This window comes from Dromiciops gliroides, chromosome 3, assembly GCF_019393635.1.
Source record: "Dromiciops gliroides isolate mDroGli1 chromosome 3, mDroGli1.pri, whole genome shotgun sequence".
Lineage (NCBI taxonomy): Eukaryota > Metazoa > Chordata > Mammalia > Microbiotheria > Microbiotheriidae > Dromiciops > Dromiciops gliroides.
Window position 1 is genome coordinate 322,793,735 of NC_057863.1, and position 20,292 is coordinate 322,814,026.

Below are 20,292 nucleotides of genomic sequence, written 5' to 3' on the forward strand. Positions count from 1 at the left end.
TATATATATAAGCACAATAAGCAAAAGAGCCCATAGCAAGAAAACCCCTCCCCTCCATTCACAGCCACACCTTCTTCAAGATAGTTGGGGAAAGGTTGGGCCTTGACCAAATAGGGAGAATCATTTAGGGTCACTCAAAAATCAAAATGTCTGCACGCCTAAAGTAAGTGTAATGCAAATAAATAACTCTCTCTAGCTACACCTGAGCAGAATAAAGTAATGAGCTCATTAGAAGGTACTTGGGAAACATCTGGGTCTTGAAGGACTTTTCAGAAAAAGGCAGCTTACCTAGTTTCTAGTTAGGCATATGTCTATTTTGCTTAGCTTTCAGGCTTTGAATAGTCACAAATGGTTCTACAGAAGTGCACATTCATTCATATACGGTCTATATTCCATAACCCACTCACTTTCTGACTGGTAAATGGGAGCTGATAAAAGTTTGACTTTATAGATTAAAGTCTGAAAATGAGTTCAGAAACATGCCTTGCCCTTGTTACAGTCATCACCTACCCAATGTCCCTTAAATAATCGCACACAACCCACAGTCATCACCTACCCAACGTCCCTTAAATAATCACACACAACCCACACCTAAATTATAAGGAAAATATAGGATTGAAGGGATGGAAAATAATAGCTTATGTTTATTATATAAGTTTGCAAAAAGGTTCACAAACATTATTTCATTTCATCTTCACAACAACTACAACCTACCCCATGCCCAGGAGGCTCCTTTCCTGGGTGGCAAAAGCAACTGAGTTTGGACAGAGCAGCTAAAGAGGCACAAATGACCCTACTGATGAGTCTTTAGAAGAGGTATTAACAAAGGTAAACTGCCCAGACCAAAACTGCAGATTCTACCACTGGGGGGAAAATTATGCTGTAGAAGTTGTGGTCCCTTGGGTTCACCCCATTAGCATAGCAGTGGAAATAGTTACCACAAGCCCTTCACCATCACCAATTCACTTTGTTGTGTCAGTAAAATACCTGCTAAAAAGGCCAGGGAAATTATGAGTGAACATGGTCATTTCCTTGCTAACTAGCTATATAAAAATTAGGTTTCTGAAATAGACATTTCTTTATCCAATAAACTTTTAAAAAGGTTTTCTCTCCTCCCTTTAGCAGGTTCTACCTACAGATTTGTAGGTAGGCAGACCTGTCAATGAGCCAGTTTCTGCATATAGGCCTGTGTATGTACACGTATATATATTTTCCTCCCAAATATAAAGATTATGGTCTTTCCAAATGAGGGTTGAGTTCTTTAATATCCACAGCAGGGAATAATTAGAAAATTCCTGTCAGAGAATTCTGTGTAGTTCTACTGTGAAGTACATCCCTTTTCAAACAAATCAATAAGGTTAGGTAAAGGTTAAGAATCAATAGGTGCTGTCTGGATCTGTGACTGTAATCATATTGGGTACTAACAGATGAGGTAACTCTTCCAAGGCAGAGCCATAACTTTCAACAATGTATAGTCTTAAGAGAGTTGCCTAGAACACTGAGAGGTTAAGTGACTTGCCAATAGTCACACAGTATGTGTCAGAGGCAAGATCTGAATCCATGTCCTTCTACCTTCAAGGTTGGCTCTCTTTTTATTAGGTAAAATATGTGAAAATATTTCTCTGTTGAGAAACAAAAAAACTCAACCAATCTTGTGAAATTAAATATATTATCATTAACAGAACTAATGATGAATAAATACAAAGGAAATTAGTTGCAATCTAATGAGCCTGGTTAATCAATCGTTTACTGGATATTTATGCCTTTATGGAATAGCCCTACTTTCCAAAAAGGAGGAAGAACAATTAGCAAATTCAAACATGGAGATTTAAAAAAAAATTCTCTCTGGAAAAATTAGTGGGCCTTAGTTTCCTACTTAGTTGTGTAAATGAGGGGGTTGGTTTAGATGATCAGTAAGGTTCCTTCTAGCTCTATGTCTATCCTATTGCTAAAGCTAATAACTAAGTAAAGATTTTTGACTTCAGGATTAAATTTCAAAAGTGTCTATTGAATTGGGCTCCCAATTCAATTCCCAATTTTCAAATGCAAGACCTATGAAATCCAAATGATTTTTAATTTACTGGAGCTTTAGAAATCAAGGCAATGACCTTTTCTTTCTTTTTTTTTGTGAGGCAATTGGGGTTAAGTGACTTGCCCAGGGTCACATGGCTAGTAAGTGTTAAGTGTCTGAGGCCGGATTTGAACTCAGGTCCTCCTGAATTCAGGGCCGGTGCTCTACCTACTGTGCCCTCTAGCTGCCCCCAATGACTTTTTCTTAAACAAACCAATTACTGGGGGGGGGGGGAAGCTAGAGAGAAGAAGGAATTCAATAAACACAATTCACATATTTGTTCATTGTTCTGCTTTCATTATGGACATTAGCCAGAATTTGGTCACTAGCCATAATGTTTTACTATCTATGGATTATCTACAAAAATAGGTTTTGACACTTGGCTCCCTCTTACCTACCACCCAATACAAGGCTAGCCTATGTCTAATACCAGTTGATTTGTACCCAACAAATACAAAACACCCTAAATGAAACTTGGGGACTCCACTGGGGGAAAAGTCATAGTGCATTTTAAGATTAAATGTAATTTCTTTCAGTAAGCCACTTTTCTTTTTTGGATTATCTCTGCTGTTGCTTCCCTACTGTGGATAACAAAAAAATGGACTATACACACATGCACACATGAATATATATACATATATATACATATTACATATACACAAATATATAATCTCACCCATCACATTTAGTTTCTATCAGTGTTTAGACTGCTGAACTGCAATCATGACCTAGAATATGGCTTATGTTGTGGGCAGGTCTGTTTGAGGTCTGCTTAGAAGAGTCAGACGCTGAGGAATTTGCTATTGTAAGCAAAGGAGACATTGCTGAACCATCAGGAAGAGCCGTGGCTATCTCTGGAAACAAAGATGTCATGTTAAAATTGGACAAGTGAGAGTTGGTCATGTGCATTGGTGGCATATCAGGGAGAAGAGGAAAACTTGGTTGAGCAAATCCAACAGGTCTGGGAGGAGATAATATTGTTCCAAATCGGTTATTTAAACCTCCACTATTTACCTTCTCTGTGCTAGGATTTGGGAACATCTGATTGGAAAAATAAGGGATTGAAATATCATTGGACAGTGTCGGGTGAGCAGGGGAATAAGGTGGATAGAAGGAAGGCAATGTATTCTGGGGATCTACTGGGATGAGTGCTGGGGTCCTAGTGGCACTAGGCTGAGTAACCTGTGGAATGAAAGAAGTATTGGCATTTATTGGTGGATTCATACCACCCTCTGGAATAAATGGGAATCCAAAATTTTGGGACAAAGTGTGTTGGTCTGGGGCTGTACTATCATTAGACACTTGTGGACTATCAGGCATAAAACGAACGATACTTCCTCTCTTCTCTGTAGAAGACTGCTGACGTCCAATAATCATACTGCCACTGGTAGACAGAGGGAGATGGGGAAGACTAGGATCAAAGACATTATTATGTCTTTGGTTTCCAGAACGATTCCTTTCAGGTTGACGGATTTTAGAACCACCACTGCTGTCCTGTAAGGGATGCCTTGATCGCTGGGTAACTGAAGAATTAGGCTGACGAACTGAAGGAGGTCCTTGATCAGCACTCCCGTGAGATACAGCTGGATGAGGCAGAGTTGGCCGAGCTACCCCATGAATGTTAGTAGTAACTGGGGGATTCATGTGGCCCTTGGTTCCATGACTTTCAGTCATCCTCATGGGATTAGACTTTTGTACAGAAACATTGGGGCTTGTGTTTCGACCCTGGATATCCCCTGAGGAAGAAGAGCTTGAAAAAGGGATATTCAAAGTACTGTTCCTGGTGTTAATAGCACCCAAGGACATATCACAGCTTTCTCTATTCTGAGTCTCACTCTCTCTTCGAATATGGATACTCTCATGGGCTGGGGGACAATTATATTCAATTGTAGAAGATGGGCCACACTGTGTATTCCTCTGATGTTCTGAGATTGATCGTTGGCTCCCGATGACTTGATCACCAAGGTGAGGGGCAAGCAAACTCTGCATAAAGCTCTGATGACATGCATTTTCATTGTCTCTTGGGGGAATGGCATTTCCAGCTGGAAGGCTCTGAACTGCTGAATAAGGTAATCTCTTTTGTCGGTCAATGGGTGGACCACTATTTTGACTAATTCGAAAGGCCTGGGATTGCATACCCCTCAATGACGACACAGGGTTACCTATTTCATTGTTTCTTGAGGACTGTACTTCAAAATTGCTCTGGGGCTGTTGGCTACTTCCACTTGGCTTAAATGTCTGACAGTCAGAAAGACGAACATCTGAGGCAACAGTATGATCTACACGACTCTGCATATTATGAATAGCTAAACCTTTATTTCTTGGAACATCGAGATAGCTTCTCATTTCAAGCTGATCAGAAACCCTAGGACCCTGAATTGATATGCCCATTCTCTGCTCTGAATTAGATGATGTTTTCCCAATAAGAGCCTCTGCAGAATAACTTGAAACTCTATTTCTTTCCGGCCTATGTGGTGTGCAGGTCATATCTGAAGACCTAGTTACAATACTTGGCTGGGATACCATTTGTTGCTCTAACCCTCTAGGTGGCATAAGTCTTTGCATTGGATTGTGTGCTGTAACATGCTCAGAGGAAACTCCAGAACCTTGCTGTCTACTCCCAACATCCTGTTGTTGATGCATAATATCTTGATTTAGATGGTTTTGGGGGTGGTTATGGTGGGTCCGGCTTGTTGAAGGATTCTCACAACTTTTTTCTGATTGGGAACCTCCAAAATGCTGTTGCATCTGTTGCTGCATCTGCTGGTGGTGGGGATGAGGCTGGCCACCCTTGGGTCGTGCCTGGTCACTTCCATGATGCTTCTGTTGTAGGGAAAGTTGAGGAGCTTGACTTCCCTGGACAAGATTCCTCTTCTTTTGCATTTGAACTTCCTGCTGTATAGTCCTTTGCTGATGTACACTGTGGGGCTGTGAATGAATGGAGCTGTCTGCGTGAGGTACATGATGCTGCAGTTGATACAAATGATGTCTCTCTCTTAACTGTCCTGCTTGCTGTTGCTTTAAGTATGGATGGTTATTATGAAGGTGAGATATGCCTTGAGCAGGAGGTACATGCTGCTGCAAGGGCTGCAGGTGCTGACTTCCTGCCTGGCTTTGCTGCTGCTCAGTCATTGATGGCTGTGAATTGCACTGAACTTCAGGTTGTCTCAAAGCAGGTGTGACAAAATTGTTGCTGGGTGGGAATAACCGAGAAAGGTCATCCACATGCCCAGGGTTGCTAACAGGTACTGCTGAATTTGATGAGTTAGGAGGAATCTGACTAACCATCATTTGAGTTTGATCAGCAATGCTGTCAGGTGTTGGGCTCATCAGGGACATACCTTCAAGTCTGAGGGGTGCTGGCTGACAATGTTTTTGCCTTTTGGCTGTAGAAAGCAAAAGATCATCTTGAACAGGACGCTTGGCAGGATCCTTCCGACTGTCATGATTTGACTTTAAGTGTGATTCTTGAATTTGTGAATTTGGTATGTTATTAGTCATGGTATTTAGCTGGTCTTGGGAATATTCAGTCATTAGAGAGGGTTCAGGAGGTTGGCTGGCATAGGAACTAGATGAAACTGATAGATTCACTGTTGCAGGAATAGCTGGTTGCTCTGAGCAGCTTCCTAGAGGATGGCTGATGCTGTTCTGATGGATAAGATTATTAACACTTAAACTGGAAACGCTTGGGGACTGAGAAGTTGAAACCTGTATAGAAGCATTTGATGTTTCAGTTGGTACTGAACAACTTGGTTTTTCAAGAGACCTATCCACACTTGCTTGAACTGGATCCTGGGAACTAAATTCACTTGCTGTTGCTTCAACCTGTCCTGTGGTACTCTCTTTTGCTGCCTGGTTTTTGAAGGACTGGTCTCCCTCTAAAGATGAAGCTTCAGGTGGTTTTGGAGTAGTTTCCTGGATATCAGTCTGGACACCAACTCTTCCCTTCTCAAGGTTCTCTTGATCAAAGATGGCTCTTGCTGCAAGTGCTACTATATCAGTTTGTTCTGCAAAGGTACAACCGTCACATGTATTAGCTGATGTACTGTTGGTAACATCTTCCCTAGTGGTATCAGGAAGCATGGATGCAACTGAGAAACCACGACTACTACCAGAGCTAGTTGACATGGGAGAGTCTGTCTGCCTGCTGGCAAGCAAAGAGCTATTAATGGCCTCTTGATCAGGAATACAGGAATGATGCTGTGGCAAATTCCCACCATCACCATTCATCAACAATAGCTCCTGTTTCTGAGGCAAATCAATACTTGATCCAACGATTTTAGAGTTCTCTGAAGGAAAGTTAGGATGCTCTACCCCGACCTGGGCTGAAAGAGGAGTTTTCTGACTCTCTTTGTCTTTAGTAAGGTCGGAGAGCAATGCAGTTAAACCACGTCCCTTTAATAAGCCTGTGGCTTGCACTACAGCTGATGAATCTTGTCTGCATGGTTCAGCAATAATTTCCACCTCTGAAGCACCATTGGTACTAGTAGTACTTTGGGTTGCTGAGGACCCAGGAACCTGAGAAACCAAAATATGTGGCTCACCTGGAGAGGGAATGAAGATACCAGATGAAATGCAGGACTTGGAAGATTGTGACAACTCGGGACTATTTGTTGACTTACTTTGAGATCTCCCTGATTGCAAAGTGGACACAGAATCTCTGGAATCAGGTGGGGCCAATACAAAATGTTGACTTGTTACAGGTTCTTGGGAGGGTGAATGGGACACTTCTAATGGATTAGACTCTGAGACTACAGGTTCAGAATGTACACCCTCAAAGGAATGAGAATCAGAAACATTCACACTGTTTGCTTGAGATTCAATAGCAGGAGTTAATACCACAGGTAGGCTTTCTAGCAGCCCATCAGCACATGACTGCTGAGTTGCTCCCTCTGTATTGGCACAATCTAATTTCCCCAAATCCCTATTGGGATTCACTGGGCATGCTGATTTGTTAGCTACATGTTTTTTGGGGCCTGGCTTCTTGTTCACTCTTTTTGATTTCACATTAGAAGGCAAACTAGCGAGAGCTTTCACTGGAGAAGTGTTCATTTGATTAGCAGCATTTGGTAGTACTGCTGTGTTATCAGTAGTTACAGGAGATGCTGCAGTAGTTGATAATGAAACACAGTTAATTGGGGTAATCCGACTATTAGTCGAAGGTGGAGGATTGGCAGGTTGGCTGATAGCCAATTGTACACAGCTTTGCCCAGCCATCTGTGAAATGCTTTGATTGAGGCTGGCCAAAGCACCAAATGTATTCAGGGCAACATTGGTATTTGGATCTTCGCTGGTGGTGGGTTGAATAATTTGCATAGGGGTTTGATTGGTAGCTCCTGATGAGGACATTACAGGCTGCAAAGCAAATAACTGTCCATTTAAAGAAATAGTTTGAGGCTGCTGTTGGTTTGACATTGTAACAGAAAAAGTTTGTGTAGAATTAGATGATGATGATGAAGGCCTTGGTAATATATGCACGAGGTGCTTTCCTCCAAATGTTTGTGGAGCCGAAACATTTTGCACTGAATTATTAGACACTACTACAGGATTGGCTCCATTAACAGAGACACGAACAGAACCAGGAGGTGGAGCAGAGAGGAGTGGCAAAGGATTCTGATTAGCTGCCTGGATAATCACTATCTGTTGACCAACTGTTTGATTGGGAACTTCGGCTCTCATAACTCCTGGGCATGGTGTGGTACTAGGTGGCTGAAGAATGATAACATTTTGATTAGCTGGACCTGCATTAACAGCTGACCCAACTGGCTGAGCCATCTGAATTACTTGCATTGTTGAATTAAATGGAAGGATATTTGGGGGAGGCTGAGTTTTAATCGGTGGTTGAGCAATTAGTGGCTGCATAGGTAAAGATGGACAAGAAGGCAAAGTCACAACTACTTGCTCAACCTGCTGCCCATCTGTAGGAAATGAGCCATTCAAGGTGATGCTTGTAGCCATGTGTCTATTGTGGTTGGTAGCTGAGGTACCAGTGCCCGGCTCATTTAACATTGGGGTCACAATAGTGGATGGTGTCTGGCTTAATGGCTGAACAGTGTTTCCTGCCAGTTGCAATGTAGTCCATGTTGTCTGTGTGTTTCCAGATGAGGGGATGCGAGTAAGGCTGTTTATGTTTTTCAAATCAGAAGCACTAACACTTGAAGAAGGCAAAGAGCAAGAAAGAGACCAACCACTGTCTAAATGGCTTGTAGAGACTGTGCTTATAGCAGTTGTAGCCTTGACTGCTAGAGCCACAGAAGGTGCCTCTACACCAGCACTGCGTGTTAAGTCTGTGTTCTTACTAATGTTCACTGGAGAGGAATTTCTAGGGACTGAAGGTCTCAGAGGTTGGGAGCAAGCTGTATCAACAACTGGTGCCACAAAGTTGTCCTGACAATCACTTCTAAAATCCTGTAAGCTTAGACAGGATTTGTTTCCATGTTGCACTTGAAAGGAAAGTACAGAAGTGCTGGGGGGGATGCTGGTAGCACAGGACACAGGTCTTTTGGGTAACTTGGGGCTCTCTTGTCCATTTTTGCTTTCAGAAGTATTCTGACCACTTAGTGGCATATTTGACAAACTATGTTGGTGGGGTTCAGACCCAGGTGGAACAGTAATCTGTGAGCTGTTAGAACTAAGCACACTTGACTCACTTTCTGAGGTGGAAATTTCAAGAATGTTCTGAGCAGGAATGGTAGCAGGAAGACAAAGAGGAACGGACTGGCTAGCAGCCAAGGAGGAAACTGTGGTCTGATGCCATGGCTTATTTTCAGGGGGGTAAACTCCAGAAATGGACACAGGAGTCACTAGATTGCAAGTCCTTTGCACTGGCACAACATTAGCTGTCTGCTTTTGTAAATTGTGACCGACATTAAATGTAATTCCCTGAACAGCTGGCCCTTGGTTGTTTCCACCAGGCTGACTTCCATTTGAATAGACAATGATGTTCTTCTGTATCTGGTCACTAGGAATAACAACAGAAACTTTGGCATTTTTGAGATTTCCTTTCCAGTGGATTGTAGGGTCATCATACAGGCAAATGTCATTTGCTTTAAGTAATTCGATGTATCGGCCATTTTCCCTTTGGGTTTCTTCCAGCTGTTTCCGCAGTTTTTTAATTTCTTCAGCTGCAAAGTTTAAAAAATATAATATAAGAATTATGAATGTCAATTTCCAATAATCTCAGGAATACAAAACTCAAGTTAGTGAAACTGCTGATGTGAATGGCTCTACGTTTCTCACCACAGTACCGGGACTGAAGTTCTCTTCTAATACAAGTCAGAGTGCTGAATCTGGCATCAGAGGCCTAAGATTCAGACTTAGCCAATGCCACGTCTCACTTGTTTGCCCTCTGGCAAGTCCTAAAAAGCTTTAGGAGGCTCTGTTTCTTCACCTAAGAAATGAGATGGTTGAGTGAGATGAACTTATAAGGTTTATTCCAGCTCTGAATCTCTGATCCTATGATCCTATCATGGGCTAATACAACAGCAAGTCATTTACCACTTCAGGATTTTGCCAATTTCCCTTAGTCTACATTTTTAAAGTTTAATACTTGATAAGAAAATAATTTACCCTGGTTTCAAAAAGCTGTCATTGTGGCTTAATTTGCTCTAGGTTCGAATCTTGTCCTAACACTTCATAGCTGTATGACCAAGAACAAGTCACTTGACCTCTCTGAGTTTCAGTGTCTTCAGCTGAAAATGGGAATAATAATACCTCACTCACATAGCTGTTAAGAGGCTAAAAGGAGGTAATAGTTAAAAGGTGCTTTGCAAACTTAACAATGCTATGTAAGTGTCAGCTATTACTTTTATTATATGCTCCATGAATTTCTTTTTTTAAAATAGTATTTTATTTCTTCCAATATATGTGAAGACAATTTTTAATATTCATTTTTACAAAATTATGAGTTTCAAAATTTTCTCTGTCCCATCTTCCTAAAACAGTAAGCAATTTGATATAGATTATATATGTGCAATCATGTAAAACATATTCCCATTTTAGTCATAGTTGTGAAAGAAGAAACAGACTAAAAGGGAAAAACCACCAAAAAAAAAGTGAAAAAAGTCTGCTTCTATCTGCATTCAGACTCCACCAGTTCTTTCTCTGCACGTGGAGAGCATTTTCCATCATGAGTCTTTTGGCACCGTCTTGGATCACTGTATCATTGAGAAGAGCTAAGTCATTCATAGTTAATCATTACACAATATTGTTGTTACTTTGTACAATGTTCTCCTGGTTCTGTTCACTTCACTATACATTAGTTCATATACATCTTTTCAGGTTTTTCTGAAATCTGCCCACTCATCATTTTTTATTGCACAAAAGTATTACATTGGAGGCAGCTAGGTGGTGCAGTGGATAAAGCACTGGCCCTGGATTCAGGAGGACCTGAGTTCAAATCTGGGCTCAGACACTTGACACTTATTAGCTGTGTGACCCTGGGCAAGTCACTTAACCCTCATTGCCCCCCCCCCCAAAAAAAAGAAAGAAAGAAAAAGGTATTACATTACATTCATATACCATAGCTTGTACAGCCATTCCCCAATTGATGGGCAACCCTTCGATTTCCACTTCTTTGCCACCACAATAAAAGCTGCTATAAGCATTTTTGTGCATATAGATTCTTTTCCCATTTTTATGATCTCTTTGAGATACAGACCAGTAGTGGTATTGCTGTGCTCTATGTATTTCAATCCTCATTTTTACATAGATGATTCCTCAATTTCAATGACTCTGTCTCTCTATCTCTATTTCTCTCTTTGTCTCTCCCTCATCTTTCTATCCCTAGCCCTAATCTCTCTCCAGAAGTGATTATCTATTTTCACACCTTAACAGTCATCCTCAGCTTTTCCCCCTTTCATCCTCCATAATCTAATCAGTTACTAAGTCTTATGGATTCTACTGCCCTCCTATGTCTTACAGTTTTCTTCATTTCATTAACAAAGTTACAGCCTTATTTCAGGCTCTCATCATGTGTTAGACTATTTAATAACCTCCTAATTGCTTCCAATTTCCCTCCTCTCCAAACAATCTTCCTTAAAGCTACTGTCCAAAGAAGACAATACAAACTTCCTAGCCTGGCATTTAAAGTCCTGAGGTTCTACCTTTCTAGTCTTTTTTCACCTAACTTCCCTTCACACAATCTACAATTTAGTCAAACTAGAGCAGGAACTGTTTCCTGAACAAGACCTTGATGCAACTGTACCCACTTGGCATTGATCCCCCCACCCCCACCACCTCTGCCTCTCTGAAGCCTTGTCTTTGAGATCAGCTGAGGTGCCACTTCCCCAGAAGAGCTTTATCTGTTTCCTCATAAGTTATTTCTCTCTCTCCCTCCTCAACTAACCTTGTATTTACTTAACTTTGTAAATACTAGGGAATTAAACCCCTTGTTAACAGGGACCATTTATTTTTTCTGTGTGTTTTTTTCTGGGTTTTTTTTTGGGGGGGGGCAATGAGGGTTAAGTGACTTGCCCAGGGTCACACAGCTAGTGTCAAGTGTCTGAGGCCGCATTTGAACTCAGGTCCTCCTGAATCCAGGGCCGGTGCTTTATCCACTGCACCACCTAGCTGCCCCCCTGACCATTTTTTTTTTGGGGGGGTGAGGCAATGGGGGTTAAGTGACTTGCCTAAGGTCACACAGCTAGTAAGTGTTAAGTGTCTGAGGCCGAATTTGAACTCAGGTCCTCCTGACTCCAGGGCTGGTGCTCTATCCACTGCGCCACCTAGCTGCCCCTGACCATTTATTTTTAATCCCAAAAATATTACAAGTCTCAGAGCCTAGCACAGTACCTTATAAATAATAGACATTTACTCAGCTAAATTATCTGATTGCTGGAGTACATAACAGTACTTATTACTGTGTCAAATATCTACTGCAGATCAATTTGAAAGTACTCCTTATCTTTAGCAGCAACTAACACAGAAGAAAAGCTACATAGCATTGGAAAACTTATCACTAACTTTGCCCCAGTGGGGTCAATATATGGATATTTATGGAAGTTTAGTTGTCTTCTGGCTGACGCCATAGACATACAATAAGATTTCATCTTCATCAGGGACTTCTCTTCCCTGCTTCCAACTTTATCTGGGTCAAATACTGTACTTAAACTTGATGTTCTTTCACCTTTGCACTTATGGCAAATGAAATTCCTAGAGAGGGGGCTGTATATAGATGACCAAAAGGAGGTATCACAGTGAAAGGATAATAGATAGACAACCTAAGTGCTGCAGTGTTATACATGAAACAGGAAAAGAACCAGAGGAAGGTGGTTCAATGTTCCAGTGCATTAGGCAGATGCTATATAGAAGACTTACAAAAAGACAGGGACAAACTGTTGACCAAACTAAAAGTAGGATATGAAATTTGAGAATTGTGTACACAAAAGAATTGTGTAACTTTCTGTTAGAAAGTAGAAAGCAAGGAATTTAAAAGTTAAAAGACCTGGGTTCAAGTTTAAGCTTTACCACAGACACATCACTGTACCTCTATCTTTCTATGCATCGATTTCCTATTTTCTAAAATGGGCATAACAATATTTATATTCCCTACCTTGCAGGGTTGGTACAAAGAAAGCCACTTTGGGAACTGAAAGGTTCCATGTAAATTCTACCTATTATGTAGGACTAGTTTCTTGGAAGAACTAAGAAAAAAATTATTCCACCTGACACTTCCTATTCACTTCACAATTAGCCTCTATTGTAAATTTGGTGCTTGATCTAAGATCCCTCCAGGAGAGGTATTAAAGCTTGTTTAAAAATCTAATATCAGGGGCAGCTAGGTGGCACAGTGGATAGAACACCGGCCCTGGAGTCAGGAGGACCTGAGTTCAAATCCGGTCTCAAACACTTAACACTTACTAGCTGTGTGACCCTGGGCAAGTCACAACCCCAATTGCCTCACCAACAAAAATAAATAAATAAATAATAAAAATCTAATATCACATTTACCCCACTGGATAAATTTCCCCTCCTGTCCTCCCACCTAAATCAATAACTGGCCTATAGTACTGCTTTTCTCTCACCAAAGCTACAAATGTAGGTACAATCTAAATTTGCATGTCATGTGGATCTTCCCATTCCTGGGCAAGTTGTTTTAACCATCATAAACAAGTTTTCTCAGTGGGTAAATTGAAATTGCTTTATAATAGTAAAAATCACCTCTAATTCAAAAGCCAGGCAGTATCACATTTCTTGTAAACACAATAATTAAATCACTTAATAAGTTCCTTCTGACACAGACAGCAACATAACTCTTTTAAGTTTTCATAGATGGTCTCCATGAGTTACTGTGGCCAAAAAATATATTCTTTGTGGGCAACTTTTTGATAATGAGCCTCACCACACTCTGCTATGCTGGTCTTCTAACAACAATCACACAACCCACTGCCAGGCTCAAACTTGAAGCTGTTGGGGGCAGCTAGGTAGCACAGTGGATAAAGCACCGGCCTTGAATTCAGGAGTGCCTGAGTTCAAATCCAGCCTCAGACACTTGACATTTACTAGCTGTGTGACCCTGGGCAAGTCACTTAACCCTCATTTCCCCGCAAAAAACAAAAAAAAACCCAAAAAAAACCCCCAAAAACTTGAAGCTGTTATAAATTGTTCAACTGGGCAGGTCAAGCCTGTGCTCTGCTGGTGTAGCCTCTGAAAACCATTGGTCACTTCCACACTATCATGAGGTATCAGCTCTTTCTGTCCGTAAAAGTAATGTGAAGAGATATGAGTGGGCGTAGCCATAATAACTGATCCTGATTTCAACTTTGAAACTAAGCAGAAATCTGCCCTACAACCTTTTGGCATTGCCCTAACTAGTAGATACAACCCTAAGAAAGAGAAATAAGTATTCCTAGCATCATTACTTAAGAAAATTTGCACAGTCCCATAAGCCCTTTGGTCATAGTTCCAAATTGCTCTCCAGAATGGTTGGATCAGTTCACAGTTCCACCAACAATGGATTAGTGTTCCGATTTTCCCACAGCTCCGACATTTATTATTTCCTTTTTTGTCATATTAGCCAATCTGACAGGTGTGAGGTGTGAGGTGGTTCATAACCTTTGACCACTGCCAGGTCGATATCCCAAAGAGATCATGGAAGAGGGAAAAGGACCCACATGTATAAAAATATTTATAGCAGCTCTCTTTGTGGTGACAGAGAATTGGAAATCAAGGGAATGCACATCAATTGGGGAATGGCTAAACAAGTTGTAGTATATGAATGTAATGGAATACTATTGTGCTGTAAGAAATGATGAGCAGGAGGAGTTCAGAGAAACCTGGAAGGACTTACATGAACTGATGCTGACTGAGAGGAGCAGAACCAGGAGAACATTGTACAGAATAACAACATTGTGTGATGAACAACTGATAGATTTGGCTCTTCTCAGCAGTGCAATGATCCAAAACAATTTCAAAGAACTCATGAGAGAAAATGTTCTCAACATCCAGAAACAAGAACTGTGGATTATGCATGCAGATTGAACCATACTGTTTCTACTTTGAGGCTATTTTTTTTTTCATTGTTTTTTGAAGTTTTTCCCTTGTGCTCTGATTCTTCTTTCACAATATGACTAATGCAGAACTATGCTTAATGTGATTGTACATATATAACCTATATCAGATTGCTTTCTGTCATGGGGAGGAGGAAGGGAAAGAAGGGTTGGAGAAAAATTTGGAACTAAAAATCCTACGAAAACAAATGTTGAAAACTATCCTTACATGTAACTGGAAAAAAATTAAAATGATTTTATTATCCAATTAAAAGAAAAAGGAAAAAAAGAAAATTTGCAGAGAACTAGAGACTATCTGATTATATAAAAATAATGAGGGGCAGCTAGGTGGCGCAGTGGATAGAGCACCAGCCCTGGATTCAAAAGGACCTGAGTTCAAATCTGGCCTCAAACACTCAACACTTACTAGCTGTGTGACCCTGAGCAAGTCACTTAACCCCAATTGCCTCACCAAAAAAAATAATAATAATAATAATAATGGAAGAGTGATAGGTATAAAGTAGAAAAGGGGTGAAAATTATGGGTGAGTGTATATATGGTTTGAATGAAATGTATGTATTTACCTTGTTCATGGTTTCCTCCATTGAGTAAGAGCTCATCATTTTGCCTTTTTAGTTCTGTTATGTACTTGAAGGCTTGATCCAGGATCATATTCTTGCTCTGCCAGATAAACCCAAGTTTTAAAAGAATTCATTAAATGGTAAAGAAATAGCCAGAAAATTCTACAAGTAGGCATATATTTTTTCTCAACAAGGGTATCTGAAAATTTAGTCTATTCACACCTTTAACACAAAGCCATCTTCAAACACATATCATGCTGTTATATCTCTGTAGCCACCATTATAAATTTATTATATGATATTCTAAAAAAGAGTTTCACTGAAGAAAAAAAAATTTTTTAATTAAAAAAAACACTGCCGGGGCAGCTAGGTGGCTCAGTGGATAGAGCACCAGCCCTGGAGTCAGGAGTACCTGAGTTCAAATCCGGCCTCAGACACTTAACACTTACTAGCTGTGTGACCCTGGGCAAGTCACTTAACCCCAATTGCCTCACTAAAAAAAAAACCAAAAACCAAAACCAAAACAAAAACACTGAAGAGTTTTAGTGTCATACCCCAATATTTTCTATGCCTAGATAAATTCAGGACAATTGTTTTTTGTTTTGGTTTGTGTTTTTTTGCGGGGCAACAAGGGTTAAGTGACTTTCCCAGAGCCATATAGGATAAGTGTCAAGTGTCTGAGGCCAGATTTGAACTCAGGTCCTCCTGAATCCAGGGCCAGTGCTCTATCCACTGTACCACCTAGCTGCCCCAGGACAATTGTATTTTAAACCAAAATGTCTTGAAGTGTTGAGATATTCTGATAAGCATTAATTATGTTTCAATATCCCAATATGACTACGAAAACATCTCAATAAGATAGAAACTACATCTTATTTCATCTTTATGTCCCTAAGGCTTAGCACAATACAAGTCATGATTACTAAAGACATCACAATATGGTGAGAAGAGCATTGAGTAAGGGGGCAGCTAGATGGCACAGTGGATAAAGCACCGGCCTTGGATTCAGGAGGACCTGAGTTCAAATCTGGCCTCAGACACTTGATGCTTACTAGCTGTGTGACCCTGGGCAAGTCACTTAACCCTCACTGCCCTGCAAAATAATGATAATAATAAAATAAATAAATAAAACACTAAAAGAGCATTGAGCAGCATCAGAAAATGGGGTCTCTAGCTTTGGGCAAATCATCTAGCTTCTCTGAGCTCCAGTTTCATTATTAGTTTTTTTTAAAAAAGAGCAGTATCTGTACTATAGGCTCAGTGAAGTTTTAAGTTCTTTTAAAGTTTAAAGTTTTTAATTTAAAGCTACTTAAACTATTAAGCTTAAAGTTGCACCAAGACTTTTATGATACCTATTATTTCTTTCAAAATGATTGTGATAATCTATTAAGATAATATATAAATTGTTACATAAGTGAAAAGTACTTTCCCATAACTTCTCTAACTCACCTTAAGTTGAATCTTGGCTTTTAGGAATACTATGATACAGTAAGTACTCTTAGGCAAAGAGGGTTTTTCTTGACTCAAGCTAAGTACACTAAAGTGTTAATAATTAGCCCAGCAGAGACTTGCTATATGGTCCTAAAAAATATACTTTTAGGAGCAGCTAGGTGGTGCAGTGGATAGAGCACTGGCCCTGGAGTCAAGAGGAAATGAGTTCAAATCCTGCCTCAGACACTTGCTAGCTGTGTGACCCTGGGTGAGTCACTGAATCCCAACTGCCTCACCCCCCCCAAAATCATTTTAATATAAGATTGGGGGGCAGCTAGGTGGCATAGTAGATAGAGCACCGGCCCTGGAGTCAGGAGGACCTGAGTTCAGATCCGGCCTCAGACACTTGACACTTACTGGCTGTGTGACCTTGGGCAAGTCACTTAACCCCAGTTGCCTCACCAAAAAAAAAAAAGATAGGAAAAATCATGTTCTTCTATCTTATAAGGCTGCTATGCAAATAGGCACACAATTAATGAAGTTTACCTGCCATCCCCTCTGGTTGACTGCCCACCAGTTTCTACACCACAAATAAGTCTGCAACAACTGGCTGCATGTAGCAGTGGTAGAGAGTCCAAAATGGAAAAAAGGAGTCATCTGGAATGCATCTACAACTCTTCTCCACAATGATTCCAGATTTTTATCCACTCCTGCTTTCAGGTGCCCAACAATGGATTCCATTTGGAATTTAGAGGAATAGGGGTGAGAGGGGAGAGAGAAGCAGGGTCATAGTTCCTCCCTTGCACTTGCCCCTGGGGACAGCCAAGAGGTGAATACCTAGACCCGGACCTGACAGGACAGAAACCATATGAGGGAGCATTCAACAAATTTACTGTGTATTGTGTAGAGATAAAAAGAATTAAGAGGACACAATGCTTTCCCTCAAACTTATCTATTTAGGGAGACAGAACATAAATGCATGAAACAACTAAAGATAACTGTAAACAATGTGTACAAGTTCAAATTAATACAAGGCAAAGTACTTAGTTAATGAAGAGAGGCTTGGTCATGGGAATTAGTAACTCAAGACAAAACTCTTGATGTTCTGTTTCTATAAATGGTAAAGAATAATCATAACTATTTGAATATCTCAAGCATCAGTCCAAAGTGTAAAGGAACAACTGAGGGTTTTCCTAAGCAATGATAGACTTTTTTTTTTTTCAGTGAGGCAATTGGGGTTAAGTGACTTGCCCAGCGTCACACAGCTAGTAAGTGTTAAGTGTCTGAGGCCGGATTTGAACTCAGGTACTCCTGACTCCAGGGCCGGTGCTCTATCTACTACGCCACCTAGCTGCCCCTCCTAAACAATGAATGTAAGTGGAAGTGACTACTTACCTGCTTCAGTGCAGGTGAACATGGGACGAGTTCTCCAATTCGATTGATGCCAGCATTAATTTTCTTCTTTCGATGCCTCTCCACTGAATAGAAGAAATGTAATCACAGAACTAATAAAATATCACATCTATTCCATATTTTGGTGCTTTCTAACCTCTCTTCCTATCTGGATAAAGAAATGACTGTTAAGACATGTTTGACCCAGTCAAAGGTTTACACAAGCTTTTCCCTCTAAGTTATGAAAACAGGCATACCCTAGGCAGTGCAAGTGTGATTATCCCCATTTTTTTTGACCCATGAGGAAACTGGGGCTTTGAAAGGTTAATTAACAAGAGTCACACAATTAGTGTCAGTCAAGATGCAAACTCAAGTCTCTGAAGTTCAAGTCACAGAGATGGCATTCTTGGTCAGGCACTAACTAGTTGGGCTAGAGAGTCTCCAAGATCCCTTTAAACTCTTAAAGAGTCTGGGATGTTTTAAGATGAGTGTTGGATAAAAAGAGGTATAGCTACTCTTTTTTTAACGGGATCTTTAAGAAACTCAGGCACATGAAGGCATAATAGAAGACTGACAGATAAAAATTACACAAAGAAAGAATAGTTGTATTGATATTCTACATTCATCACTTTATTATTATATGGTATTTTACTTCAAACTAACAATTGCTAGACACTTTAACAAATGATGAATCTCAAGAGTCCGTAACCAAAGTAAGATATCAGGAAATTGCATAGCTTTACAGAGGGACACAAACTTGAATCTTAAATGTTAGCTGCCACACTAGATGTGACAACCTAGATAAGAGATGTTTAAAAAGCTTTTTGGAGGGGCAACTAGGTGGTGTGGTGGATAAAGCACCAGCCCTGGATTCAGGAGGACCCGAGTTCAAATCCAGCCTCAGACACTTGACATTTACTAGCTGTGTGACCCTGGACAAGTCACTTAACCCTCATTGCTCCAAAAAAACAACAACAACAGCAAACACAAAAGCTTTTTGAGAGGCCAGATAGCTAGTTAGGTGGAGGAATGCTTGTTGCACGTGGCTTAAAACAACTAAACGATTCCTGCTTCTAGATTAGTTCCTTCTCTATGAACTCAGGGCTGCCTGCCTACTCTGGGCCTACAGAATTCTCACCACTTCCATACAAAATTTTGTCACCTGTTATTTCTGTAATTTATGCCATCATTTGACAATGTACAAAATTATACTCTTCAAGGTTGCAAGGAATGAGGGAAATATACAAGAAGCTGTAACGTTCATTCCTATATGATATTATGATGGAAGCCCTGAATTTCTTTAACTAGTTCAGCTTTAATGTTGGGATGAAATGAGGTGGTCACTGAACTTAGAAGGTTTACTTTGTTCAAACACAGCAAGGACATACAACACTTAGGTTCTCTGGATGTGGTCTCCCTTGTCTCCAGATAAATACATCTGGTCAGTACATCATTAGGGTATGGCTACTCATTTGGTCTTAGGCTACCACAAAGTCTGAGAGGCACCTTTTTATGCCCTCAGGCCAGGAAACTGCTCGAGGGAAGCAGAGACCAATCAGCTTGCACAGGAGGAGGAAGTCAATGAAGTTAGTGAAGTCAGGGAATTCAGGGACAGTGAGAAAAGAAAACACCAGTCCTATCACAACACATAATGCCTCTTTTATAGTAGAGACAGTTACATCAATTATTAACTGGCCTCTAATTACTTCCCCATAATAGGCTGCTGTCAGAGTTAGGCAGCTCCACCAGTAACTCTTCCAATAGAAAAAATGTATAAGACAGGAGACCAAAGGAATACAGTATAAATACAGCATTCCCTTGTTTTCCCCCAAATTCCCTGGCAACGGATGCACAGAAGATATACAGGGAAAGGCTTTTGAAAAAGGGATAAGGATAAGGACTGGAAGAAAACTCCCTCTAGTAATATAGGCTGGCATCCAGCCTCGACCTTTCACCTTCTAATCTCACATCCCTAACTGCCTACTGGACATCTTGAACTAGATTAGACTTTTTAAACTCAACTGCTGAAAACTGAACTCATTATCTTTCCCCCCAAAATCTCCCTTCTTCCAAACTTCCCTATTGCTGTCAAGGGTACCACCATCCTCCCAGTCACGTAGGCTCACAAGCTGGCTGCTATCCTCAGCTCTTCTTTCTCCCCACCTCATATCCCATCAGTTACCAATTCACAATCCTGGGAATTCTCTCTTCACAGCAGCCCCTCATCATCTCAGGGCTAGAACTATCATAATAGCTTGCTGGTTGGTCTCGTCACTTCAAGTCTGTTTCCATTCCACTCCATCCTCCACTCAGCTGTCAAAGTGATCTG

The 20,292-nt window shown here is 40.6% G+C and overlaps 1 protein-coding gene across 2 annotated transcripts in view; it reads right to left on the reverse strand.

Annotated features, from left to right (window-relative positions):
* Positions 1-1,837: 1,837 nt before the first annotated feature.
* USF3 (upstream transcription factor family member 3) overlaps positions 1,838-20,292 on the reverse strand; it is a 39,748-nt gene continuing 21,293 nt past the window's right edge. For both annotated transcript variants that reach the window (XM_043999176.1, XM_043999175.1), the window contains 3 exons: positions 17,967-18,049; positions 15,144-15,240; positions 1,838-9,195 (listed from right to left, as the gene is read on the reverse strand). In XM_043999176.1, coding sequence (XP_043855111.1) covers positions 2,774-9,195; positions 15,144-15,240; positions 17,967-18,049 — 6,602 coding nt within the window. In that variant the 3' untranslated portion in view covers positions 1,838-2,773. The remainder of the gene's footprint in view (positions 9,196-15,143; positions 15,241-17,966; positions 18,050-20,292) is intronic.